Source organism: Panthera pardus, unplaced genomic scaffold, assembly GCF_024362965.1.
Source record: "Panthera pardus isolate Hobbes unplaced genomic scaffold, ASM2436296v1 HiC_scaffold_2, whole genome shotgun sequence".
Lineage (NCBI taxonomy): Eukaryota > Metazoa > Chordata > Mammalia > Carnivora > Felidae > Panthera > Panthera pardus.
In genome coordinates this window covers 71475631-71502867 of record NW_026526765.1, presented here as the reverse complement: position 1 = coordinate 71502867, position 27237 = coordinate 71475631, and the positions used below count along the sequence as shown (strand labels likewise).

The 27237-nt window shown below is 40.4% G+C and overlaps 1 protein-coding gene and 1 long non-coding RNA gene across 3 annotated transcripts in view; one reads left to right on the top strand and one right to left on the bottom strand.

Annotated features, from left to right (window-relative positions):
* Positions 1–20063: 20063 nt before the first annotated feature.
* The window catches only part of EFNA5 (ephrin A5), a 274737-nt gene continuing 267563 nt past the window's right edge, over positions 20064–27237 (bottom strand). For both annotated transcript variants that reach the window (XM_053907158.1, XM_053907157.1), the window contains one exon: positions 20064–23336. In XM_053907158.1, coding sequence (XP_053763133.1) covers positions 23215–23336 — 122 coding nt within the window. In that variant the 3' untranslated portion in view covers positions 20064–23214. The remainder of the gene's footprint in view (positions 23337–27237) is intronic.
* LOC128778277 (uncharacterized) lies at positions 23934–26854 on the top strand. Its single transcript, XR_008423785.1, has 4 exons — positions 23934–24085; positions 24589–24675; positions 25616–25726; positions 26668–26854. It is a non-coding gene; the product is annotated as an uncharacterized LOC128778277 (long non-coding RNA).

Here is a 27237-nt window from a genome sequence, read left to right as displayed (position 1 = left end):
CTTACCATTAAAGCCACCTGGTCTTGGAGTGCCTAGGAGGCTCAGTCAGTTGAGTGTCTGACTTCAGCTCAGGTCATGATCTCACAGTTCACAGGTTCAAGCTCCACATCAGGCTCTGTGCTGACAGCTCAGAGCCTGAAGCCTGCTTCAGATTCTATGTCTCCCTCTCTCTCTGCCCCTCCCCTGCTTGCTCTCTCTCTCTCAAAAACAAATAAAAACATTTAAAATTTAAAAAAAGTAATAAAAGCCACCTGCTCTTAGACTTTAGTTTGTTGGGAGGTTTTCTTCTTACTGATATAATCTTGCTAGTAGTTGGTCTGTTCCATTGTTTTATTTATTCATGATTCAGTCTTAGTAGGTTACATATTTTTAGGAATTACTCATTCCTTAGAAGTTGTCAATTGTCAGTTATAACTGTTCATAGTAGTCTTTTATGATCTTTTGTATTTCTGTGGTATCATTTGTAAACATTTCCTCTTTCATTTCTGATTTTTTGAGTCCTTTTATTTTCCTTAGTGAGTCTAGCTAAAGGTTTGTCAATTTTACTTATTAAAAAAATACTTCTTAGTTTCGCTGATTTTTTCTACTGTATTTTTAGTCTCTATTACATTTATTTCTACTCTTATCTTTTTTTTTCCCATCCTTTCACTGTCTTTGGGCTTTGTCATTTATTTTTCTAGTTGTTGAAGTGTAAAGTCATTGATTTGAGGGTTTTTTTTTGTTTTTGTTTTGTTTTTAATGTAGACATTTACCACTATGAGCTTCACCCTTAGAACTGTTACATTGCCTAAGTTTTAGTATGCCTTATTTTCATTTGTCTCAAGATATTTTTTTAAGTTTTTTGATTTCCTTTTTGATCCATTGGTTTATTCAGTAGTATGTTGTTTAATCTTTACATATTTGTGAATTTTCCATTTTTCTTCTTGTAATTGATTTCTGGTTTTATACCATTGTTATTAGAAAAGGTGCTTGATATGATTTAAGTCTTCTTGAAATTATTAAGACTTATTTTGTGGTCTAAAATGTAATAAATCTTGGAGACTGTTCCCTGTGTGCTTGAGAAGAGTGTGTATTCTGTTGCTTTTGGGTTAAATGTTCTGTATTTATCTAAGTCTATCTGATTAGCATGTCCTTTAAGATGAAATGTTTTCTTACTGATTTTCCATCCAGATGGTCTATCCATTGGTGAAAGTAGGGTACTAAAGTCTTCTATTATTGTGTCACTCTTCGTTATATAATTATATATAACAGACTTGTATAATAAATCTATTAATATTTGCTTTATAATATTTAAGGGCTTCTATGTTGGGTGCATATATATTTACAAATGTTATATTTTCTTGTTGAATTGACCCCTTTATCATTATGCAATCATATTTATTTCTTAGTATAGTCTTTGTCAAAAAGTTTATTTGTGTGATGTTGCATATAACTATCCAAGCTTTGTTTTGGTTTCAATTTTCAGAATTACCTTTTTCCATCACTGTATGTCCGTATATCTAAAGTGAGTCTCTTGTAGGCAGAATATAGGTGAGTCTTGTTTTTTTGTTTGTTTAGTTGTTTGTTTATTCATTGAGCCACTCTGTATCTTTTGATTAGAGAATTTAATCCATTTACATTGAACTTATTGATAGATATGGAGTTATTGCCATCTTATTGATTTCTGGCTGTTTTGCAATTCTTCTGTTTGTCTGTTTGTTTCCTGCTCTTGCTGTCTTTGTGGTTTGATGATTTTCTGTAGTGGCATGCTTAAATTCCTTTCTTTTTCTTTTGTGTATATACTGTGGGTTTAGGCTTTATGGTAACCATGAAGCTTATATAAAATAACATATTTGTAACAGTGTATTTGAAGTTGATAAGCTGGATTGCATTCTAAAGCTCTACATTTTCCCTATGTATTATGTTTGTGGTGTCACATCCCTTTATTCTCTGTATCCTTTAACAAATTATTGTAGTTATATTTTTTACTATTTTCTCTCTTAACCTTCATACTAGTTTTATAAGTGATTAACCCACCACTTTTACAACCTTTTATTATTCTGAATTTTACTATATACTTAACTTTACCAGTGATATTTATACTTTCACTTTTTGTTGTTGTTATTTATTTGCATCCTTTCATTTCAGCTTAAAGAGTCCATTTAAGTCTGGTGGTAAGGATCTTCTTTAGTTTTTGCTTGTCAGAAAAAGTCTTTATCTCTCCTTCAAATAAAGGACAACTTTGCCAGGTAGATTATTTTTGGTTGGCTTTTTTTTTTTTCAGTACTTTGAATGTATCAGGTCACTCTCTTCTTTCCTCAAAGTTCCTGCTAGATAAGGTGCTCATAGTCTTAGAGGTGTTCCCTTGTATGTTACAAGTTGTTTTTCTCTTGCTGCTTTTAAGATTCTTTCCTTGTCTTTAAATTTTGACATCTTAGTTATGATGTGTCTTAACGTGAGTGTCTTGCAAACAATTTTGGTGTGGGTTTATTTGAAAGTTTCTGGGCTTCCTAGATGTAGGTGTTTGTTTCCTTCCCAAGCTTAGTGAGATTTTCGAACATTATTTCTCTAAGTTTTCTGCCCAGTTCTCTTTGTTTCTGGGACTCCTATGGTGTGAATGTGGATCTCTGCTGTCTTCCCATGAGCCCCTTTAGCCATCTTCATTCTTACACATTCTTTTTTTCTTTGGCTGCTCTCACTGGGAGAAATTCACTGCCCTGTCCTTGAGTTCATTTTTCCTTTTCTTCTGCTTTGACTATTCTGCTATTGAACCCCTCTATTGTATTTTTCAGTTTAGTTACTGCATTCCTTAGTTCTGTTACTTCTGTTTGGCATTTCCTTGTATTTTCTCTCTTAATTGAAATTTTGACTCCTTTCATCCATTATTTTTAAGGGCTAGGTAAACCTCTTTATTAGTTATTTTGAAGTAGTGTCAGATAAATCACTGACCTTTGTTTTTACCGTTCTTTGAAGTCTTAGCAGATTCTTTTTAAGGACATTTGCTGTTATTTCATTTTCCTTGACTCTCTGTGTTGGTTTCCTTGCATTGGATAAAACAGGCACCATTCCTACTCTTGAAGGAGTGGCCTTGTGTAGGAGATGAAACTTATCATTCAGCCTTGCCATAGCTCTTGGTTGTCTCTCAAATCTTTGTGACTGTCTAAGCAGCCTACTTTATTTTTAGTGGCTCCCAATATTCGAGGGTGTGCCAAGACCTGTTGGTGTCCCAAAGGCAAGGATTTCAATCAGCACCTACATTCAGGCTAATTGAAAACCAGACCCTCAGGCATCAGCTTTTTAAGTGTGCAAAAATACCTCTTTTAGGGGAAGACTGAGAAATGGGGATTTCTTTCTAGTCCCTCTGCACTATTCCATGGCATAATCACCAGATAAGAACTGTTTCTTTGTTACCATTCCATTGGACTCATGAGCACTAGACCCACTGGCCAGGTGATCAAGGAGATTTTATGTGGTGCACAAACACCAGGGCACCATATATAAAAATTGGAGTACCAGATATACATACAAGTTGCCCTCTGGGCATTACTGATACTCTAGAGCATGGCACAGGGACAGACCAAAGATAGTACTTGCCTTCTGGGGTCTCTAGAGAGGATTATGGTCAGCCTTTAGATGTGTGTTAAATTAGAAGCCTCTCAGGACACAGCTATGAAAATAAGCTAATAGGCCTTTTAATAGAAGGACTGGGTGCCTTGGTTTGTTGCCTCTGTGATGTACCCTGGGGGTAGTAGCTTATAAAAACTTTATCCATTTTCTACAGTCTTGTGAGATGTGCATGGACAAGCCCTGCTAGCCACGTAAGCCAAGTGATCTAGAGGTGCCTCTGGGTGATAGTGCAAAAATCAGGGTGTCAGATGAGGGCACCATTCCCTTCTAGGCAACATGGAGTGAGGCAGAGAGAGTGCCAAGATGGCCTCTGTCTTTGGAAAATATTTCGGTTGGTCCTTCCATGTGTGTTACATTAGATGTGTGATAGTCAAGCTAATACTTTAAGAAAAGCAAATAAACCTTTTTCATAGAATGTCTGGATGCTGTTTAGTCAGCTGCCTTTGTTGTACTGGGTGCTGGGATCGGTAAGTCCACACATGTGAGCCCTTTAAGAACTATTTCTCAGTTCACCAGAGCCTTATGGGTCTTGTGGACATGAGTCCCATTGGCTTTTTCAAAGCTAGATGTTTTGGAGGCCCTTTTCTCAGATGTAGGTTCTAAAAGTCAGTGAGCCAGATATATGCTTCAGAGCTTTCACTCCTCAGGGAAAAGCTCAAAGTTGAGTTCCCTTCTGATTTGGAGTCACAGCATCCAGCTGGGGTTTATGATGAGACTGTTTCAGCCTTTCTTACCCACTTGGATATGGGTCTTATTTGCCCAATGTGTAGGAGTTGATCAGCTAGGTTTTGGATTTTGTTTTCATAGGAAATCGTTCAGTGTCTACCTGTAGATTCAGTGAGTCTATTAGGATCCTCCTCTGCTGCCATCTTAAACCAGAATCTATCTCAATTTATTTATTTATTTATTTACTTATTGAGGATGGTTCATAAAGTGTGTTATCCTGTACAGCCTTGGGGTGACTATGATTATAGGAGATTTTCTCTGTACTTGCCAAAATATAGTGGTTAACAGAAAATTCTGGTTGACAAGTTGCCCTGGAATGGAGATGGAGAGCAAGTTTGGTATGTTCAACTCTATCTGCCTTCCCGTGCCTTGCAGGTATTATTAATTAGTTTCTAGGCCAAGATATTTTCACTAGGTCACAAGTGCTTTTGCACAACATGTAACATGCACATCTTGAGCTGATGAAAACAAAAAGTCAGATCCATTCTATAGTAAATATTCCTAATTGCTAAATTTTCACACATTTTTCGTGACTTGGTGTGCTACAGATGAGAAACATTACCATCTCTGCGTCTATCAAGAGTGGCTATAAAGTGATGACTGATAAACATGTATATATATATATATATATATATATATATATATATATATACACATATATATATATATATATACACATACATATATATATATATATATTTTTTTTTTAAACACAAAGGGAGTTAAACAGCCAAAATAGTTGTCATTCAAAGGAATAACTTTTGAAACCCATACTGATCCCAGAAATACTGAATTTATTCAAATATCTTTGGACTTCATCTCAGGAATTCTTAAAATCCATGCAAGAAAATCATATAGACGCTTTGCAGATTACATCTCATTTTGCCTAAAAACAGTACTGCCCCAATAGGTCACTCTCTATACTTACCAGTTTTGGTCTCAAGGACTTCAGCCTCTTTCTCAAAATTAAATGCATCTCCAAAGCACAAAAATTTATCATCACTGAGGACATTGAAAAGATTTTTGAAGCAACTACAAAAGGAGAATGTTTTAAAAAGTTTTTTAAAAGAAAGGTAGCAACATTCAGAGTATGGCTAGGGCCTCCAGGGAACTGGGAGCAAGAGACTCTACTTTGGAGGGATAAATTCCATTGTTGTTCTTTTTATAAAGCTGTCATCTCATTTGTACCATTTATTGAGCCTTCCTGATTCTCTCAGACAGGAACATTTTCATCATTTCCTCCATTCTTAGGGAGTATGAGAAGTGATAGAGACCAGGGTAGAATTTGGGAAAGTTATACATTTGCATCTCAGGTTAAAGAAAAGTAGAGAAAACAGGAGAAGATACACACTAAAAGGCAAAGTAGCAAGAAGTAGTTACTGTGTTCAAATATTTCAGAGGTACTCTTCTTGTTGATGACAGTTATTGGGCATTTACCATGAGCATATAGCCATGCTTATTACTTGACATAGAATAACTTAGATAACTCTTCCAATAACTATATGGAAAGGAGGTGTCCTTACCAGTTCTTTATGGATGAAGAGACAGAGAAATTTTTTCTTGTAAGTTAATGGGCTAGACAAGATTAAACCTTAAGTTTCTCTGATTCCAAAGCCAGTGATTTCTGCAATTGTACCAAGAATCTAACCAAAACCAGCATCTCACTCATGATTTTTAGGAAGATGGCAAGTTCAGATACAACTAAGACACTCTCACAGGGGATCAGGACAGATTGTCACTCTGAGCCTAGCTCAGGTGTGATTTCTATTGATTCCACCAGGTACATTTATTTTAGACTTGGTCTATCTGTTGAGATCTCAAAGCAAATGTTTGAGATCCAGGGAACCACAATCAGGTTGTAACAAGTTGGCCATTGTGGTACTACATGGTACTATTTTATTCTATTGATTAACTTTCTTTTTAAAACTGCATACATTTTTTCCACATAGGTTGTTAGTCTGTGTCTGTTCTTCCCATGACCTTAATACATCTATACCATGATAGGCCATCATTAGGAATTTTATTTTAGAGAGAGAGCATTAGCACGCAAGAGGGGCGGGGGGGTGGGGGAGAGAGAGAGAGAGAGAGAGAGAGAGAGAGAGAGAGAGAGATTCTCAAGCAGGCTCCACACTCAGCATAGAGCCCAACACAGGGCTCAATCCCAAGATCCTGGGATCATTACCTGAGCCAAAATCAAGAGTCTGACCTCAACTGCCTGAGCCACCCAGGTGCCCTGGGAATTATCTTAAATGCCTGTCATAAAGAGTTGACATAGACTAGCACTATTTCTCTACCAATCTTTATTGTCTTGGGTTTTCCATTCTTTTTTTTCTCCCCCCTCTCATCCCACACATCCTTTCCTACTCTTCCTTTGTAAACTGAGATGAAAAGGACAAGAAGGCAGGAAGTCTTCTTTTCACTTGACTTTTGACCACATATAACCACACAAACAGGCTGTTTTAATTGTTCAGTTACCTCCAGTCTCTGTTATGGATGCTTTAACTGTGTATTTAGACATCAAGTCCTTGATAGAACTCATGTCCAACTAAGCATCAAACACAGCTCTTGGCAAAATGCAAGGACCTCAACTGACCAATTGTAATCATGCTACACTTGTCAGAAGCAAAAGCTGGACTCAGGGTCCTGCTCTTTGTCTCAACGTTGTGATTTTTTTTGTCCTGTCCACTATCACCAGACAGGGTGGCCAAATATACTGTTGTCACTCCTGATCGGTTAGAATTAGGTACGTTGTAATGAGACTGTACCTACATAGAGCTCAGCTTTTGTTTGTGATTTAGGTTTTTGAACTGTATGATCAAAAATAGAAGACTGCTTATTTTCACTAAGAGACTTGAGTTTTTGCTGTTAATGAGGTAGCATGGGCAGGGATTTCCTTCAAAGTCTATTTCTTAGTCTCCTTTCTGTTAGTATTTCCTTCCTCTTCTTTATTCTGCCTTTGTCCCTTTGAGCTCTTCCTCCTCTAGCTCTGTTACTAATTCCCTGGGGAGGCAAGATAGGGTCTACCGTGTGAGAATCCAGTTTCCAGTGATTCTTTTTGGTCTATGAAATACCTATCATCGGTTCTTCAAATTTTAATATCTAGACAGATGTATGTGCTCTATTAAGGGAGAAGTGCTGTGGAATGTGATGGGTTGTGTGCCAAGACTAATCTTCTATTCCGTAGATGTTGGTACTCAGTTAGTCTTGGTTGACTGGGCAATTCCCATGTAGCTTTTGCTTAATGTCTGACTAATTGGAGGGAGAAGGACTTTGGTCTTTGTCCTTTTTTGACTTCCTCTTTTTGCACTTTATTTGAGATTATGAGCGGGTGTGATTTCAGATGAGAAACACTTAACAGTGAGTCAGGGAGATGAAATTTCACCGAGATGCAGAACACAGGAAGAGAAAATGTGTGAAAAATCACGTTGACGGGGTTGTCTTGGTAGCTAGTAAAGCGGAGAAAGGAAATTCCCGCACAGCAGGCTTTGATAAAATTGGCAGGCAGGGATGTTGGATTGTGTGAGGAGACTGGTGAGGAATATAGAGATGGAGAGCAAGTGAAGCAATCATGGGGGCCTATTGGACATTCTTTCTCGGCACCTAATTTACTCTTTAAATGAGTCTCCAGATAAGAATTGTTTTCCCATAAATTTGCATCAGTAGATTTAAGAGCATGGTTGTGTACTCACTTCCCAACACAGGGGGTAAGCCAAATATCAGGCAGTATTATGGTTTGGTATTAAAGATTTCCAATCCCAAGGACAGGTTATGAAGAAAGGACATTTATGTGTGTATAAGCCAAACTGAGTGTCTAGAAATTCAGATTCCCAAAGGAGCTAAAGCAGGACATGGTCATTACTTAAGGGATTTATCATGTAATGCTTTTAAAGACACATAAACACTATTCAAGGGCTTGAAGAGTATCATTTGATTTTCATGTAACTTTTCTGGAATATTTATCTATGACATCAGGTAAGCCTATTACCAAGAGAAGTGATGGAAGTCCTACGCCCTTGTTGCCTGGGTCACTTTCCTAAGGATCCAGAAGTTATTTGTTGGACTTATTTTTTATATTCTCTTTCCCCCTACCAGTGTGTAAAACGCTTGACAAAAGGCCATTTGTTTTTTTCTTCAAAGATGTACCCTACATGCCTGGCACATTTTGTGGCATATAGTAGGTGGTCAGTAAATATTTACTAACTGAGTGAATGATCCTGGGATATCAGAGCAAGTTCACCTCACATGAGTAAATCACCTAAGCCAAAGGTGACAGCTAGCCCAGAGGTCCTTGATCTAACCCCCCATTATGTCAGTGGCTGTCCTTTGAGGCCCTGCCAGGCTTCTCATATGGGAGGGTGGTTTCCTCCCAGGGCTGGCTTCCTGAGACCAGGACCTGGGACATAGAGTGTCCCTACATGCCAGAGTCTGGCAGGCTCACATAGGCAATTATTTGCTCTCGATACATGAAATATTGGTGGAGATAACAACTTTAACGTTTACCTTTTAGGAACTTTTGTTAAAGGCTCTCCTTAAGCTGAGGTTGGTAGTCCATGAGTTAGTCTGCAGCCTTCAGAGCAGGCCCAGCAACTTGGGCCTCTACCAACTGCTTTTTAACTAGTAACTGGCTTAGAAATGGCAAAGCAGCAAATTCTGCTGGTGACCCATGGCCGAAATCAATACTGCCATTATAAATGGAAGGTCACTTGACAGCGGTATCTGTCACTCTGAACTTCCTTTGCCTCCAGAGGAGACCATGAGCTTAGGCACAAAGTAGGGATGAAATGCCTATTTTAGCTGATGAAATCTGTTAAAGCGAGGGAGGGAAACAGACCCTCCCTTTGCACCTCATGCCCCTGCTTTGCACTTGGTTCTGGGAGAGAGGGAGGAGAGGCCCTTAGCCCCTGCTGTTCTCAGTGGGGTCCCTCCAAGAGCAGTTCTTGTATTAACCACTTCACTGTTTTGTCCCCTTCTCGTTATCTGTTCTTGTTAGAATCTTTATTATTCATGGATGCAAAAAAAAAAAATCCCATCATTAAACCATCATAAATATTCATAACACTTTGCAATTGTGTGCATTTCATTTAGCCACTTGGCAAAACTTCTCTGAAGTACCAGAGTTTTAAGAAAATCTGGCTAATGAGACCAGAGCCCAGGAAATGCAGGGTGGCTTTTCTACTTTCTGTTATTTGATTTTCACCTGAAAACAAATGCAGAGTATAAATAATAATTAAAAGAGATAAGCAGGGGAGGCGTTCCCTTGCAGTGAAGAGCCACAAATTCCTTGGCTTTGTCTTGATTGTGCTTTTGTGTTGAGCAAAAGATAAGGGTAAACACTGTACTACAAGAGAGGGAATCATGAGGCTGCAATGCTAATGGATTTATACAGGAGTCTACAAAGGCCAGATAAACCCCCTGCTTTGGTTAACGGGGACCTCTCTTCTCATGTTCTGTATAATTACTGACGTCAGGTTGCAGTTGAGATAAGCAGGGCCCTTTTCTTGGACTTACTATGGCAGACAGCCACCCCATTTTTAGTGTCTAAGGAAGAATTATATACATCTCTCTCTCTTCTTCTAATCCAGTTTATCTAAACTGTGCACTCTCCATCAGTACTGAGAGCTTTTCACGGGAGTGAAAGAGAACCCAGCAAACTTCTGCAGCACCAGAGAGGAATTGGAACACGGTGCTTCCCCACTGCCTCCAGTCCAGAGCACACAGATTTAAACCGGGGGGGGGGGGGGGGGGGGCATTTTTTTGTTTTGTAACACAAATTCATGCCTTGAAATGTTTCTTTCCTATCTTTTCAGCCTGAGGACTGTCACCACAAAAAAGGAATTTTTAAACGGTATGAGCTTGTGGAGAGAAAATATTTATACCCGTATGTTTTGTAGCCCTTGCCTGCACTGGTTTAGGGTTCCTCCATGCCATTACTGACAGCATTTATGTTTGAGAACGAGATGCCTTCCCTGCACAACAGCTAACAGGTGCTAGAAAACACTGGTAACATTCAAGGCTGCTCTCAGCAAGTTCTGCTTTCCCTGAGGAGCTTATACCAAGTAGAAATAAGTTACCACCAATCCAAGTGTTAGACTAGCTGTTCGTGTACAGCACTTTCTTAGGAAATGTCACATGTTAATGGGAGAGCGCTCCAGCTTCCCAAGCAGAGGACCAATTAAGGAAAGTTTGCCTTGGTCCCCATTCCTGTGGAATTAGAGTGGGTCCTGTTTTTCCAGTATTGATCCTTGAGCTCATTTGTGGTGTTTGGCATTCGTCTCTTCGTTGGTGGGCCCATCTCAAATACTCTCTAATTAGAGTCTTACTATGGTACCCCTCCCTGTGCCAACTGATAGGGGATATCAGCAGGGAGAAGGGGTTCCTCTCACCATTTATTTTATATTTCACCCTGTCAAGAAAAAAAGAAAAGTCTGAGTCTTCAAGAAAATCAAGTGTGTCATTCTATATAATTCATCATGTCAATTTAGATGTAGTGACCTTTGAAATATGGCAAATTTCCTCAGTACTGTAACATATTGAAATTCAAAATCAGGTTTTCAAATTCTAGCAGTGTTAATTACTCCCTCTGTGCTTCCATTGCACTTTCTTCATAGCCCTCTTATCCTATCATATTTGTTTAATGGACTATTTTGCTTGCAAACAACCATGATTCACTCAGCCTAACTCAAATGATGAGGGCTTATTTTAAGGATGTCAATGCCAATAATGGAGTCGGAGTGTCACGAAAACCTCAAAATAGAAGCCAGATAACGACCAGGCATTATAGTGACAGGAACTAGAAAGTGCTTCTGGGTTTAAGAAAACAGCGCTATGGAACTGAGCAGGTACAAGTTACGGCTTTGCTAAGAAGAAACAGGAGTAAGAGGATTTCTGTATATCTGTTCCTTTTCTTTGTTTGTTTAGCCCCCTCTCTTCTGACTCATTCTATTTATATTACCTCTCAAGAGGGACACATTGATTGTCCTGGGTAATTGCTAAACAGCAAGTAAGAGCAAAGATACTTTCTCCTTGCCAGAACACCCACAGGACCCTGACTAGCCTGTGGATTGGCTGCGTGTGAGTCAGGTGCCCAGTCTCTGTCCAATCAGCTGTGAGCACAGATGTGATGGTGCGATATCTTACATGGCTGCCAGGACTGCCTCCTTTCCCTTCCTTAAAAGGGACTGTGTGTTTGACAAGCTCCTTGACTGATTTGTACAACCTCATAATGACTGGAAGCTTTAACTGGATGAAGCCAGTCTCCTATTAAAAATACCTATAGTGTGTAGCACAGATTCTGGCATATAGTAGGTACTCCGTAATTTATTTATTTATTTATTTATTTATTTATTTATTTATGAGAGGACACACAACTGGGGGAGGGGAAGAGAGAAAGGGGAACAGAGGATCCAAAGCGGGCTCTGCTCTGACAGCAGAGAGCCTGATGTGGGGCTCGAACCCACGAACTGAGATCGTGACCAGAGCCAAAGGCAGCTGCTTAACCGACTAAGCCACACAGGCTCCCCATGCTCCATAAGCTATAGCCAAAAGAATAAGTGAATCTTTATATTCTCCTTTCCTGAGGCTGTGGGTGAAGTGAAGTAATGGAATCTGCATGTGATTTGGTATCATTTACTTGCCAAAGGCAGGGAGTTCCAAAGTTACATAATCCGTTTTGAGACTTGGTATATCTTACTTTACCTCTGTTGTTTCTAGATTTCTTTTCTTGATCTTTAGGAATCTAGCCTTTGTGGAGAGTCAGCAAGTCAGTATTCTGTGAGGCTGTCTTAGCTTGAGCTGCTATAACATAGATCGCAGACTGGATGGCTTAAACAATAGAAATTGCTTTCTCACAGCTTAATTTCAGGCTTCCTAGCCTCCAGGTGCCAGAATGGCCAGGTTCTGGTGAGAGTTTCCTTCCTGGTTTACAGATAGCCATTCTCCTCATTCTCTTGCCGTGTCCTTACGTGGTAGAGAGCAGAGAGTGGGTGCCTCTGGTGTCTCTTGTCTCCTGTCACAGACTCCATCCTTATGACCTAAGGACGTAGGGTCACCCAAAGGCCGTATCTCTAAATATCATCACTTTGGGGATTAGGGTTTCAACACATGAATTTTGAAAGACACAACCATGTAGTCCCTAATTTAGTATAACTTTCCTTTTCAGACGAGAAACTGGCTGTCATTCCCGCTATTCTCTCTAGCACCCCAGAATCATTCTCTGTAGGACACTATAGAATAAACCCACTAGCTTCCGCAGGAAAAAGCTATTTTGAAGAATATAGGTTAGCATTCTGGTTTCTTGTGGATCTGGCACTATTTCTGAGAGGGAAGGCTAGAGATCCTCCTCAGAATATGAACTCTTTCTGCTACACTGTGAGCTCCTCAGTGCCATGGGCAGACATCACAGGTGTTGAGAGTAGGGATTGGGGCAGGAAGAATATGTCAGGTCCCTCTCAAAGGGATTATAGGCACGCTGCATGATGGCTCCCGTCCCTCTATAGATTTGCCAGTAGGATTGTCTCCAAGTGACAGTTGCACCAAGATTCTGTAAGCACAGTGGGCAGTGCAGACACGCAGCACCCAGTAGAGGATTTATTACGCTTTGACAAAGGCCTTTTCATGCCTGGGAATTCCTCTGATCACATCATCATCATTCACTTGCTCCTTCCTCTGTATCCATAAACCTGATCAGGACAGAAAATGGGCTTAGAAGCAGAGGAAATATTGTAGTGATTGGAAAATGAATCTTCCCTTTTACTAAACTTCCACCAAAAAAAAAAAAAAAAAAATGAATATCAATTCCTTTGCGGTAGGATCTTGGTTATTTCCACATAGCTTGAAAGGAGAGCTTTCCAGTACTTGGAGGTCTTCCGAAAGACTGTATATACCTGTTGCATACAATAACTAGGTTTCATGACAATAATTACCTTTGCTTCTTTCTCCACTACCATGTTTGCTTCCCTGAAGCCTTCGGAAGAGTCGTGGTCAATTTCTGTGGAAACGTAGTGCTCACCCACATTTTATTCCTCCTCTCTATGGAGCTGTCAGAGCTTGGGCTAGAACAGTGTGGTATGTGAGCCTGCTGTGAACAACTTAGCAAAGGAGGTTGGTGTCCTCAACTAGACAGAGTAGATAATAAGTCTTGTGGGCAGGATCGATGATAAAAGGAGGGGGGAAAAAAGCTGAACTAAGAGATGGGGACAGCCAAACAGATTCCAGCTAAAACTGGTGCAGCCTGCTAATGAATCCACTAGCCAGTACTGAATTCTTGATACTCTCCTCATTTCTCAAATCAAGTTAAAAAATTGATTCCGTGCCAGTTACAAGGGGCAGAGCTGTCACTTACCAGGGAGATTAACTTGCTTTGTTGAATACTGACAGGGACTAGAGAAGGGCAGGACCCACACAGAATGCAGGGCACTCTGATTTGTGGTAACCTCGAAATCTGAAGTAGAAATAAATTGAGAGTTTGTAATTTGCACCAGCATCCAGACTAAGGTAAACCGACAGAGGGAATTTAAGGAAGTCATACACCAACATGAATTTTTGCCCTCTCGATGGATCCTTTTCCCAGACTGGCCAGCCCTTTGAAGGTACAGATCCTTATCCTCCAGTGTTCAGAGTCTGCACTTTATATTTAGCCATCTATACTGATCAAGAGAGGTTGGGCCCCAAACACTGGTGAAATGATGGCTCTGCCCAGCTCTGGAACATTGTGGAACTCTTGTGGGTGGGGAAGTCAACTGAGTTGAGTAAAAGACACCAAGGATTCCGAACACCAAGTGTTGCCTCTCACTAGTGTGGGCAGTTTTTTGTTTACAAATGGGGCCCTAGGAGATTCTCTACACTCTAGTCACATCCGTGAACACCACAGGGCCTGGCTGGCCATCCCTTAGCAGGATTTCTTTAACCACCACATTTGTGCTCTGTGGCTTTAGATGTTAAGTCAGACTGATGTTTAAATGTATCTAAAGTGACCTTCAGTGTCCTTTTAAATATCACCCTGCTTAGCATAGACAATGCCAAGTAAAAAAGTGCTGTGAATACATAAAGTTAGAAAATATGTAAGACTGTGAATGTGTGCATGTGGCACAGGGGGAAATTACTGAAAGAACTGACAATACAAATTATTCTTCTCTTAAGTTCTTCCTAATTTTTAGAGAAGTTTTAATATGCACAGAAACTGGGGCATCCTGAGAAATTAGAGAATTAAAGTTATCCTTTATAATAAAACCGTTGACTCACAAAAATCTGGGAAGCTGCCTAGTGCCCCTCTCCCAATTACACTGCATTTGAAACTTGAAAAGGGGATAAATGCATTGTTTGTTTTTCTTTAGCTCTTAATCAAGCTCCTAGGAATGAAGAGTAACAGACTGGAGGCCTCTGTCCAAATCTCGGATCAACTTGACTTTGGTTCTTTCCCTGGGCTACCTGAGTTAAGTTGCTTTCTTCTGTTTCTTCAGGGAAGCATGATGACAATCTTCCTTTCCATTTAATTCTTCCCAAGCTTGTTGGAAAGAGCCATTAGTTTATGTTTTATTCTTTATGCCTGTGAGATGTTGGGATGAAATACTCTCGATAAACCACAAAGCCTATTACTATTTTAAGTACCTGCATCTTCCAGGAGAAGGAACACGCTGGCTCCCTGCAGGAGAAATAAATGGAGTCAGCTTTCTGGCTGGCACGCTGTCTTTAGGAAAAAATAAAAAAAGACACAGATCTTCTTGTTCTGTCTCCTGCAGAAAATGTGTCTAGATCTAGTAAAGCAAAGCACAAATTTCAGAGGTGTTACGTGTCCCACATTCTGTGCTACACAAATCGGTTTTTTGTTTGTTTATTTTTTGGTCCAAAAGAACAAGCTTTGAACACAAAAAGGAGAGGATACTAAGGGTGTTGATGAAATGTGTTTTCTAAGATGGGTATAGGAAGAAACACGTTCTTTCTCATTTTAGTGTCTTGTTTCATGGCTGTGAAGGAAAGAAAGCGATTTTGGCTATCTACGTCTCAAATGTTCTGTGCGGTTTGCGGGAGCACCTGGTACTTCTGAACAAAACAGCATGCAGAAATATTTTGTTCTGTTTTCCCATTGTAATCACTCTGAGTTTGGTGTGTGTGTGTGTGTGTGTGTGTGTGTGTGTGTGTGTGTTGGTTCCTCTCTTTGTGTTCTTGTCAAGATTGACAAGCATCCATGTGTTACCAGTGACATGGAGTTCTTGCTTGAATAATCATGACTAAAACCAGGATATTTCAAAACACATTATTGACTCAGAGAGCCACCCACTAGATTGGATTCTTATGAATTAACTCTGACAGCATCGGTGAGGTGGTACTTGGACCCCAAACTGTCAAGTCATCCCATGCTTCTACTATAGCTCCAATGTGGCATCCTTGCTCCAGGTGCTAGGATATGCTTTGTGTTGCTTAAAAGGTTTCTTTAATTAATGTTGCAGAAAATCCCACATTGAGGGATTAAATTGAGTCAAAAAGTAGACCATGAGAAGAGTAACTCAAAGTTCTTTTTATTGGAACTGGGTGGCACTATCCTATTGACTCTCCCTCAGGGTGAACCCTAACTAATGCCTTTGCTGGGAGGAAGATGGCAGAACTCAGGGGACACTTGGAATGGAGCTGGGGATGGTTTTTAATGAGAAGTAATGAAATTGTGTTTCACTCTTAGCATGTACTCAGCACGTACTGAGGTTCTGGGGAGGAGAGCATGACAGTCTTTGATGGAAATTGTCTAAAGGGTCATTGCATTGGGATATGCTGTGCACGAAGCCTTTAGACCCTTGTCTTCTGCCTATTAGTAAGGCGTGGCTCCAGAAATGCTATATGGGAAGGGCTTAGAAGCTGTTTTCCTTTGGAAAGGAGAGGAAGAGAGGGGACTTGCCTAGAAGTAGAATTTGTGCAAGCAAATTCTTTTGTTTACTGAGATGCTCTCTCTCTCTCTTTTTCTTTTTTAAATGAGTGGTTTGACTAACCACCCTTCCCCGAAAGCAAAGAAGCCCATGGGTGATGCCCTTAACTGATTTCTTGGGCAATGCAATTCCATGCCTTTTTTTAAAGCTTGTGCATTCATTTATCATCTGTATAAAAAAAAAAGAAACACAATTATTGCAAAATGACTGCTCACAGGGCCCATCAGCAGTAATAATTCCATTTTAATAGGCATATATGGGGACACCTGGCTGGTTTAGTTGGTAGAGCATGTGACTCTTGATGTTAGGGTTGTGTATTTGAGACCACGCTGGGTGCAGAGCTTACTTAAAAAAATGAAAAGAGTAAAAAAAAATAGACACAAGTATGGATTTAACCACTGGACTTAACATAGCAGAAAGTATCAAACTAAAACTGATGGAGGATATTGGCTTGATTAGTTATTTATCATCATTTCTGAAGCACTTGTTTTCCAAAGGGGAATCAAAATGGGTTTGCAAAAATCATAATGGGTTTCACAGCATTTTTGCCAATGCTTTCTTGAAGGATGCTTCTGTTATCAACAGAATATGAGAGTAAGCTTTGCAAATAATCTCAAAGAAAATGTTTGGCAAATAAGTCCTAAGAAACCAGAACAATCAGTGCATAATCCATCAGAATGATCTTGAACATTTTATGACACCTAGATTTTATACATTCCCATACTGAGGTGATCCAAATCATTATCACTGAGAAAAGAGATTCAAATACATATGTGTTTTATATTCACTAACATTTCCCCTATGATTTTTTTTTTTTTAATTTGGTGTGCTAGAAGACTCAAGTTTTCTACATACTTTGTTATCTACCAAACAAATAAAGTGTGGTTCCTGCAACACTGCTGCTCATGGTACCACCTCTGGTCCAGACTGCTTTCCCATTAGAGTGGGTAACATTATCTGCTGGGAAGGAGCCTCTTCGTCAGGGATTCACAGTCACTTTAAAATTATATTAGCCCCCGATTGTGCATGTTCTGCACTTTATCCCTCTTCTCTAATCTGAGTGTTCTGTAGCCCACCCCTTCGCTGAGGTCCTGGACATCTCACAATTTGGTGTAGTTAGTCTCAGGTTCAGGAGCAGCAGGAGTATTAAGGCCGAATCTAAAATTGTCATCTTTTCATCACTTCCCCTACTTCTGTAGGGCACTGTGGTGATTTCCCTGAACGAACAGCTTCATAATTTCCTTCCGTGCCCGTGCCACTCAGGTGTTGTCTTGGGTTTTCTCATTCCCATGGTCGCCTTTTAGCTACTATGAAAACTTAACTCCACGCATTTCACCATTCTCATACAGCCCACGGTTTTTAAATCAGAGAGTTTTGTTTTGTAAGAAGCTCCTAACCCCATTTTGACAATTTGTAAAGATAACTTACTTTCACTCCAAGCTTCCTAATCTTAAAATCCCAGTCTTCTCTTATTTATGCGCAATATAAATGTTTGAGCTTTAGATTTCCTCCATAAATAGTTACTATGTTACGCTTATACATGTCTGCCTTTTGTAAACTTGGTAAGTACAAATTGTAAACATTAACTTTATTCTGCGCAGCACTGAGCACAATGTCATGATCACTTAAATGCTTTTGATGATGAAGGTGAAGATGATAATGACCATGTAATGCTGTTCTGGTTTGAAAATATCACATAGGTAGTCCGGTACAGCTTTTTTTTTTTTTTTTTTTTCTTTCTTTTAAATGAGTTGTTCCTCATTCTGTAAAGCTGTCATTCTTCATTAGCAAAAAAAGGTTACAGTAAGTTATAATTAGTGTTTAGTGCCCCGTCAAATAATTAAGTATAATAAAAGGCTTTCAGTGAGTTTAATGTTAACATGGTATAATTAAAGCCAAGTCTTGAAATGCATTAGTTGTCTATTATGTCAGATATTTGATGCTTTTTCCCTCTACACATGTGATTTTCAAATTGTGCTTATAGTAATGTCATCAAAGACAAAAACTCACATGACTCAGATGCAAAATGGGCTTTGCAGTGCCCAGCAAGGGCAGTATTCAGAAAATGAAATCACTTAAAGAACTCTTTTATTTACTGGTAAGGAAACTGAGTCCTAAAGATACTGTGTGACTTGCCCAAGGTCACACACTGGTAAGTTAATTCTTCCTGGATAGTGAGAATTTGACATTCAGTGTTGTACTGAAGTGATTATTATTACTGTCATTATTTCTCTGAAGTATGGGATGTTTGCTGGAAAAATGCTCATTCTGTCTCTATTTTGATGGGGTGAGAAACTACACGAGGTGAAAGAACATAATTTTTGTACTTAGCTCTTAATGTATTTAAGTGGTTTTAGGATGCAGGGCTTTGCCTTAGCACCTGTTTTAAGGCTTAGATACAGAGACAAGGCTTGAATCTCACCATTTTCTCATCAGAATAACTGGAATGTGCCCAGATAGTTGGCCATTTCTAACCCTGCATTGTTTGAGCTTCTCAGGCCTTCTCTTGTGCATATCATATAATCTTTTCTATCCACAAAGATTCTGAAAAATCAGCAGAGTACAAGTAGCCCCTGAAATAAAGGCGTCATTCAAGGAACAAAGTAGAAGGAGGGCTCCAATTAAAATGATGAAAATCTTTAATTTTTATTTAGGTATACTTGTACGGACACGTGTATATACAAATACAGATTGTATGGTTTGGTTTGTGTGTGGGTTTTTTTTTTTTTTTTTACATTTTCTTTTATGTTTATATAATGTCAGCATTTCAAAACAGCACTCGATGAGTAAGTGCAAAGGAACTGCAAAGCAGGGCAGTACAAGCACAGGACCACACGGAGCTGGACTTCACACCCAGACGCACACACAATGAGTGGCTTCAATGGGGTGTCAAAAGTAAGCATGGAAAGCGGATTTTGACTCATGGGTAACCTCCAACATGCCAGCATCTATTAAACTGTACAGACAATGGGAGCAAGCCCATTGTAGGGAGATTTGTCTCACATCCGAGCAGCTCTTGGGCAAATGCATGGGAAAAACTCAGTGATGCCAAACCAGAGACAGACCTGCCCATTCACGGTTCTGAGGGAAAATAAAACGTGGGCGGAAGGAAAGAGACAAAAAAAAATAAACATCTAAAAGGGGGGGGGGGTGGTAGGCAAACGGGGGTGTTGGTGGAGGTGGTTTTCAAAAGAAAAAACGACTGACCACAGCTCTGAGAGCAATGAATGGAGGGGAATTTAAACTGTTTTATTAATTTTGGAGAAACTAATGAAAATGGCTGCTGCCGTTGCTAAGGCACCAGAGAAAAACAAAGTCCCTGAAAATCCACAGGTACTGTGCGACTCTTCCTTTCACAATGACACAGGGAAACAGCTCCCATTTAACCTTCCTAAATGGACTGGCTTGAAACCCTTCCCATGCTTGAGCCACGTGGGATTCTGGCACCTCTTCCTGGGGAGAAATGAAACAGTCTATGAAAACCACCACAAACAGAAAACCAAACCAAAATCCAGAACTGTTACTAAATTCCCTAAACCTTTTTAAACCAACATGCTGGGGGAGGAAGAACACCACAGGGCTCCAACATCAGACCTTGAAAACAGTGAGGATAAAATATTGATCAAAAAAGTCATGTTGTTCCAGGTCCCGAGATGATGGAGTCTTACGACTGGGCGGGTGATGACCACACACGAGTCCTGTATGGAGCAGTGTCTCAGCCATTTGTGACTCTTCTTAGCCACGTATACATTGGATGTTTCAAAGCCTCAATGCATGTTTTGTATCCTGAAAGACTATTGTTCTCACTTACAAAAGACATAAGAATCAAATTAATACTTTATTATCAAACACTATATACAACAGAGGTCGCTAAGAATACAGAATTTAAAGAACGCAGTTTTTTTTTTTTTTTTTTTTTTTTAATGTTTTACTTTTCTTTCCTCTGCCACCCAAGAAAGTACAGTACAAAACAATAGTCTAAACTAACACGAACTGTTACCTGGTCTATTAAAGGATACACAGTATCCACTAAACAGACAGATCCTTATTTCCCTGCTTCATGTTGCAAAGCCCTTGGCAACCAGGGGCAAAGGTCGCTGGGGTTTGACTAACTGGGGCTGAGAGGCAGCTAAGGCTGCCCTTCAGACTTTTGAGTTGTTTTTTGAATTAAAAGCTGCTACAAAATTGCATCGACATCCTCCTAAGCCCCCAGAGGGTTGTAACACTACCATAAAAGGCCACCAGCACTTTCTGGACAAGATGAAAACTGTCTGATACCAACCATTTTCTTGGAAACTCCGTGGCAAGCATTACCTACAATTACATCACTTAAAGGTAGAGAAGCACACTGTCTACTGGTGTGGATAGTCTTGCTTTTTTTTTCCTTTTTAAACTTAATTTGTAGTGGCATGATGAAGTAAAGGGGTCTAATTTCACTGTGAAAAATGAAAGACAATGGCAGAGAGGGCCATGAGTAATTATTTTATCATTTGTTAGAGACAAATGCTAGCAAAACCACAGAAGTCACCATTTCTAAAATGAAATTAGCACTGCTAATGTAGTTATGACTAACTGGAATCATTATAGGATCATTTGATTTCCTTGTGGTTATAGAACATGCAGTATTATTTTGGTTCTGACTATTGATCCATTTTAGAAGGTATCCGCCCCCCACCCCCACTCAAATCCCACTGGACCAACAAGCCGGTTAACTATTAATAAAAAGAAGTATTACTGGGTATTACTGAGAGTGCTGAGCATATACAGAGTTAAAGGAAAAAAAAGAATCCAATGCTGTGAACTTTTGTTTCAGTGAAATGGTGGCTGCCTTCTGTGACAAGACTCTGCCACTCCACAGAAGCTCCTGATGTCTGGGGGAACAGCACTGACGGTGTCTGCAAGGCCAGCAGCCTCACTCCCATGGTTCCAAGTGTGAACAGACACGGCAGTAACATCCATTCCACATGGATCAGGTAAGCCCAGATTACATTTCAACATGTGTACAACTCTCCAGGGTGCAAGTGCCTTTACAGCTGCCTTTCATTCACATATTTTTCTAATTCAGAATTACTCACAACTTCGTAGCCAATTCCCATTCATAAAGTCTGTCCATACTGTGACCCCTCTCTTTTTTCATCTAGACATTTTAAAAAAACAAATACATATTTTTAAAAAGCCTTATTTCCTGGACCGCTTCCAACTTTTCACATATGACATAATCATGGCATTTGTTTTTTTGTTTGTTTGTTTGTTTTATTTTGAAAGGCATGGTTTCTATTGACATGCCAGGCAGTTAGTAAAAAGGCTAGATTTCTTTTCATTGGTCTGACACTTTCCCCTGTCTAGGCTTTGGAGCTCAGTTTGTGAGCCTCACCAGTAGTAACCCCAAGCTTGTATTTCCTGGTAACCAACTGGAAATGTCCCTTGTTGGCCATGCTAAGATTCCTCAAACAGGGTCATCTTGCGTTTATTCTCCTTCTGCCCCGCCCCCACAATGAAACAAGATAGCCCCCTATATTTCTAAATGTATCAAGGGATACCACTTTTTTTCTCACAAGTTTAAATAGGACAAGCATATATACTCACTCTCAGCATAAAGTATATCTAAATAATGTATTTTCTATTCTAGTGGATTTTTAAAAAAATATTTTGTTAAAGTCTTTGGGACTCCATCTTGTTTATCTCCCACAGATAAACACATGTTCCCCCTACGCTTCAGGCTGTGTCAGAAAGGGAAAGAATATAAAATCAACACTTGAAATTTTTTTATTCCAAACTTTGGAATTTTTATTCCAAATTTCCCTTTAGCCCTCCCAAGTAGTGCTGACTGACTCTCCTGGTGACAGGGGTGTGTGTCTGAGCCCCTGCAGTTGTGGAGTGTGGAGCAAAACGTGGGTACTAGGGTGGGAGTCGGGGAAAGGCCACAGCACACTGGCGCTCCAGCAAAGCCAAATCACATCTCCTCTGGCCACTGACCTCCTTTGCTTGGTACATATTGTCTCCCAGAGGAGTATCCAAAGCTATTCCATTATACACTCATCAACCCTGGCTTGTCAGCCTTGGGGAAGGTCACTTTATTCATAAAAATGCCTCTTTGAGTTTCTTTAAAAAAAAAAAAAAATTGTAGCACCATGGTGATCTGTATTCAAAGGAAAAAAAAATCTGGTGTGCATTGCCCAGTCACCAAAAAAATTAGAGGCACTCACACATACACACCCCCACCAAACCTAATTTTCTCTGTTCTCACACTTGCTCTGTGCTAGCATTCCCGCACCCGACCTGCTTTCTAGAAAAAAAGGCTTCTTTCATGGAGCATAAGTTTTGCCGTCAAGAATGCTTTAAGACAGTCATCTTAAAACAAAACAAAACAAAAAAACCCCCAGTGTCTCAACCTTTTAGAAGCCTGTTCATTTATGTACTCCTAGAGGAAAGGGTGTAATATTATATCTATTCTTAATACCTCCCCTCTGGACTCGACACGGTGACACGATGCCCCGCACGATCAGCTTACAGTCCTGAATGAGAAGGCATAAATATTGTATGGGAGAGCACAACCCTCCTGGGCCTTGCCGTTCCTGGCTGCATCTGCCACTATTCTTCCTTGTCCGTATACCGCTGACACAGGACGCTAACGGAGGTGGGCTCTGAGAGGAGAATGCACAGGAGCTGACGACCACTGGTGTCACTGTGACAATTTGGCATTTTCATCTGGAGTCCATTTAACTTGGAAGGGGTGAGAGAAAGTCAAGGGCAAGGGCTAGGGGTGGAATGGGGTAGGGGAGCAGCCACTACTTTAGCCCCTCCTGGCCCCAAGTTGTTGCTTAGAATTCAGGCTGAAAGAAAGAAAACAAAAATCTGACATCTGCCAAAAAACCAATAACAAGTCCCTTCTTAGGATGAGCAGTTAGGTGGATCTCTGGTGTTCCAAGACCCTGATGTTTTCTGTGACAGGTGACGGGAGGAGACTGTGCTATAACGTCAAAAGCATCGCCAGGAGGAACAGTAGGATTGCCAAAAGGCGGCTGGGTATCCTTGGTGTTTGTGCCGCGTTCTCACCGCGGGATGGCTCGGCTGACTCATGTACGGTGTCATCTGTTCAAATAGAAAGCACACATTCCAATGAGATTTCACATCCTTAATAACTCTCTTGCAGCAGCCTGCTGTTAACAGACCTCGCCACCCTCTGCAAAGTAGGGTAATGAACCTTGTGCCACCATTGACTTTCATGTCTGCATAATCACTCATTATTTACAGCAAACAAAGGAGAAGCAGAGAAAATTGGACTTTTTCAGCAATATTATTACTTTCCTTAAAGAGTGAGGGGAAAAACTGTACACAGACTGTAACCTCTGGCATGTGATCTCCTTTGGTTTGCTCACTAACACACCTTGCACAAAGCTGAGATACCTGAATGCACCTTTTAAACCCAAGATGCCACGGAGAAGCAAGTAACATGTTTGGCAGGGGAGGCTGTAGTTATATTGGCATGTTGGTGGTTGACCAGAATGGGCTGCCCGTTTCCTGCTTTCTAGCTGTTTCAGAGGATTAGTGTTGAATGCCTGGTTGTTGGTTACCTACGTGAATTGTCAGATAAGAAAAATTAAATGCCAAAACCGCATTTAAATTAACTACACATAATGCCCACTAAACCTCAATAAATGGTGCCCACTAGTTTGCCTACAATTGGGAATCAATTATGGTGCTATTTCCATTACAAACCCTGTATCTCCAGGATTAAATTACTTGAACTTGACTGTTTTTATTTTTATCAGGCTGAAGCTTGGCACATAAATTATCGGCGTGGATGCAAATTTTCCTCTAAATAAAATGGATTAAGTGAGGTAAGCTTCTTTTATTTAGCTATAAAGTGTTCTACGAGGCTGCCTCTGACTTTGGATAGCCTTCCTGATCTGCATGATTAACAGGCTTAACTTTGAAACAGGAACTTTGCAGCAATTAGTACCCAAAGATAGATTGGAGGCCTGCCTGGGAGCCATGCTCTGCTCCAGTTTTGTCTGTCTTCTTCCTTCCTCCTGGCTTAACTTGTGCTTTTAGACTACATGTTCTCTGAATTACACGTTCTTGGGGCCAAGGTGGGGGGGGGGGGTTCAGTTGTAGATTTTATTTCAGCATCAGGGGGCCTTCCTGTAAGAGTGCAGAGACTGTCATCTTGTATTCACTCCAAGTGAGACTCTAGTAATTTGGGTCAGTTTTGTAGACCTCAAAGGATAATTCCTAAATATCCCGGCAGGACCCACGTACAACCCCTTAATGGACTGTTAATTCAAACTCCTGTAGATTGTCACACCACAAGTCACAATGAGGATGCTTTCTTTTTCACTAGGTATCATCACCATCACACTCCCTATTCTTGGTCCTGCAATGACCACTTTTCAGGCTCACAGGCTGGCCCTGCTTCAGACATGCTCAGGTAGGCCGTTCCCGTTCATCACGTTCATTGCCACTCTGAACTAGGCAATAGATCCTGGCAGTGTCCAGGCTCTGCCCTGCAGTGCTCTTAGCACCTGAGCCTGTCCTCACGTAGAAGCTCCTGCATCTCTGTGTCACGTCTGCTCCCCTTTCCTGGACCTCAGCAAACCTGCGTGGAGTGGCTCTTCGCTTAAAAGACCAGAGAAAGTTAGGAAGCAAGAATGGGAAGTTAAACAGATACAGAGGAAAAAAATATAAAGCCCCACATGGTGCAGCCAACGACTTGCGGTCTCTTTTCCTCTGTTCTTCGTCAGCCTTGCAAATGTATTAAATATGTAGTGAGCAGGACTTAGACACAAGTGCCCTGAATGGCCCTGAAATTAAAATCCAGATCACTTCAGGAGCATTGATGTGTTGTCCATCAGAACAATAGAGAGTACTTCAGGTTTAATTTGTACCAACCAGAAACTCTGAGGCTTCCAGATTTCATTTTGAAATACCGTTTATATTTATACACCTGAAATTACATCAGCTGTTGGGTTCTTCTCAATCGTGTTTTCACTACCATGTTACCCAACCCTCTTCCTTGTGAAGTGTGGATGTGTCCTGATAAAAGGTACTTAGGTAATATACAGGTACTCAGCATGCACTGAAAGTAGAGTTGCCCTCCCTGTTCCTCCAAGATGCTCCGCAAGGCCTAGCCAGTGCTCCAGGCAGCACAAGACAGGGTGAATGACTTTGCGGACATTGAGAGGAGGAAAGCTTTTGTTTTACCTACAAGTGAAGCATGAGGTTACATGTACATTTCAGTCTTCTAATTGTGGATCGATTTTTGGAAGTAACCCTTTTCTAAACAACTAACCAGGAAGTGCCACTTTGCACTCAAAGGGGAAAATCTGTCCCTTTAGGGCATGATGGTTCTTCTCTTCTCTCTGTAACAGGCTGGTCCTGGCCCAGGATTCTACAAACCATCCTTTGATTATAGCAGGGCCTCACCGTTGGAAGATTCCATGGCCCCTGCGCAGCAAGATGAAAAACTGGCTGTCATTTGGGTAAATCTGAGCAATTCCAAAATTCTAAGGAAGGATTCTTAAGCAAAATCTATCCCAGTAGAAATCACATCTAAACATCAGAGAATTTCTAACACTCATAATGGTGAGTGTAGCTTAAAAGCAGAAAATATTCCTCCTCTGAAACCAAATCAAGCCTTGCCTCCTGCCTACCAGGATTCTACACTATGAGGGTTTCAATGGTTAATTGAGAAAACACGAGCAATATTTTGGAGCATATTATGTGGCATATGTCTGCCCTGAGATCATCCTGTATCCCTGATGATAGGAAACTGGCAGGCAGAGTGTGCAAGCAAACAAAAAAGACAAATACATTCCAAAGACAGGTGAATTAGTACACATTACCGAGAACATGCAGTGGGATCCTTTCAGGCTTTCTGCATTCATAAAGTCTAGGTCTATACTCAGACATTCAACACAGTGGTGCAAAGCCACAAGTCTGACTGAAGTTTATGAGGAATAAGATGAACTACTCAAAGTTATTACTGCATTCATACAGCCAGGGATGGTAGCTCAACCTTGTCATAACTTTTTTAGTGAAGATGCTCACCAGAAAGCCCTTAAATACAGTCACAACTGACTCCACGAGCTTTTCTTGCACAGATCCCTATACGTGTGCACCCGCATTTCCACTCTCCAACGTATGCACTCACACCACATTCTGTTAAACTTCAAACTTCCATCAGTTATATGTGCGTAGATTTGGGGGCCATCATGGATTTTAAATGCTCAGTGAAAAAACCTGTTTCCCAAAGACCGTGAAATATGCTCACGTATGAATGCATCTTAATATCTTGCATTTTACCATTATTTGAATTCAAAGGTAATTTTCCTAATGCAGAGCAGTCCTCAGTGTAGCTACTGGTTACCAGAGAAGAACACGCAATCTATTATTTCTAAATAGTCTCTTGCTCTCTTGATAGGCAATGGAATTTACCTGGAAAAAAGATTATTGGAAAGATATGCCTACATCTGCCACAATATGCATTAAAAAAAATCCTAATTCAGAATAATTTATGCTTACAACTTAGGCCTGACTCTGCTGGTCATTCTACACCTGACTTACTAAGAAATGCAAAAGAGTAAAGTTCTCATTATGAACATCTATGTTTCTACTGACGGTAAGCAAATCCTACTTTTACACTCACGTTGGGATAGGAGTTGAGAAATTTGAACATTACATTTGGATCAGTCTCAAACTAGTGATGCAGCCTGGGCAAGTCTCAGTTATCAAGGGAAGAGTGTAGACTTTGTGGTCCTTAGGAGACAGCCCCTCTAACTCATACATCCTATGAGGGACCAAGTCCGCAAGCTTGTGAGGAGTCTCGTACCATGAAAAGCCACAGTAATGCTTCCAGATTTCCAGGACACAATTAAAATGGCTCTGTGTCGGCATTCATTCCTTGCAACTTTCTAAAGCAGCTAACTGATCCCTGGGGAGCCAAGAAGGCCTCTCAGAGCTTTCTTGTACACACCTCCCATTTGTGCTGGGG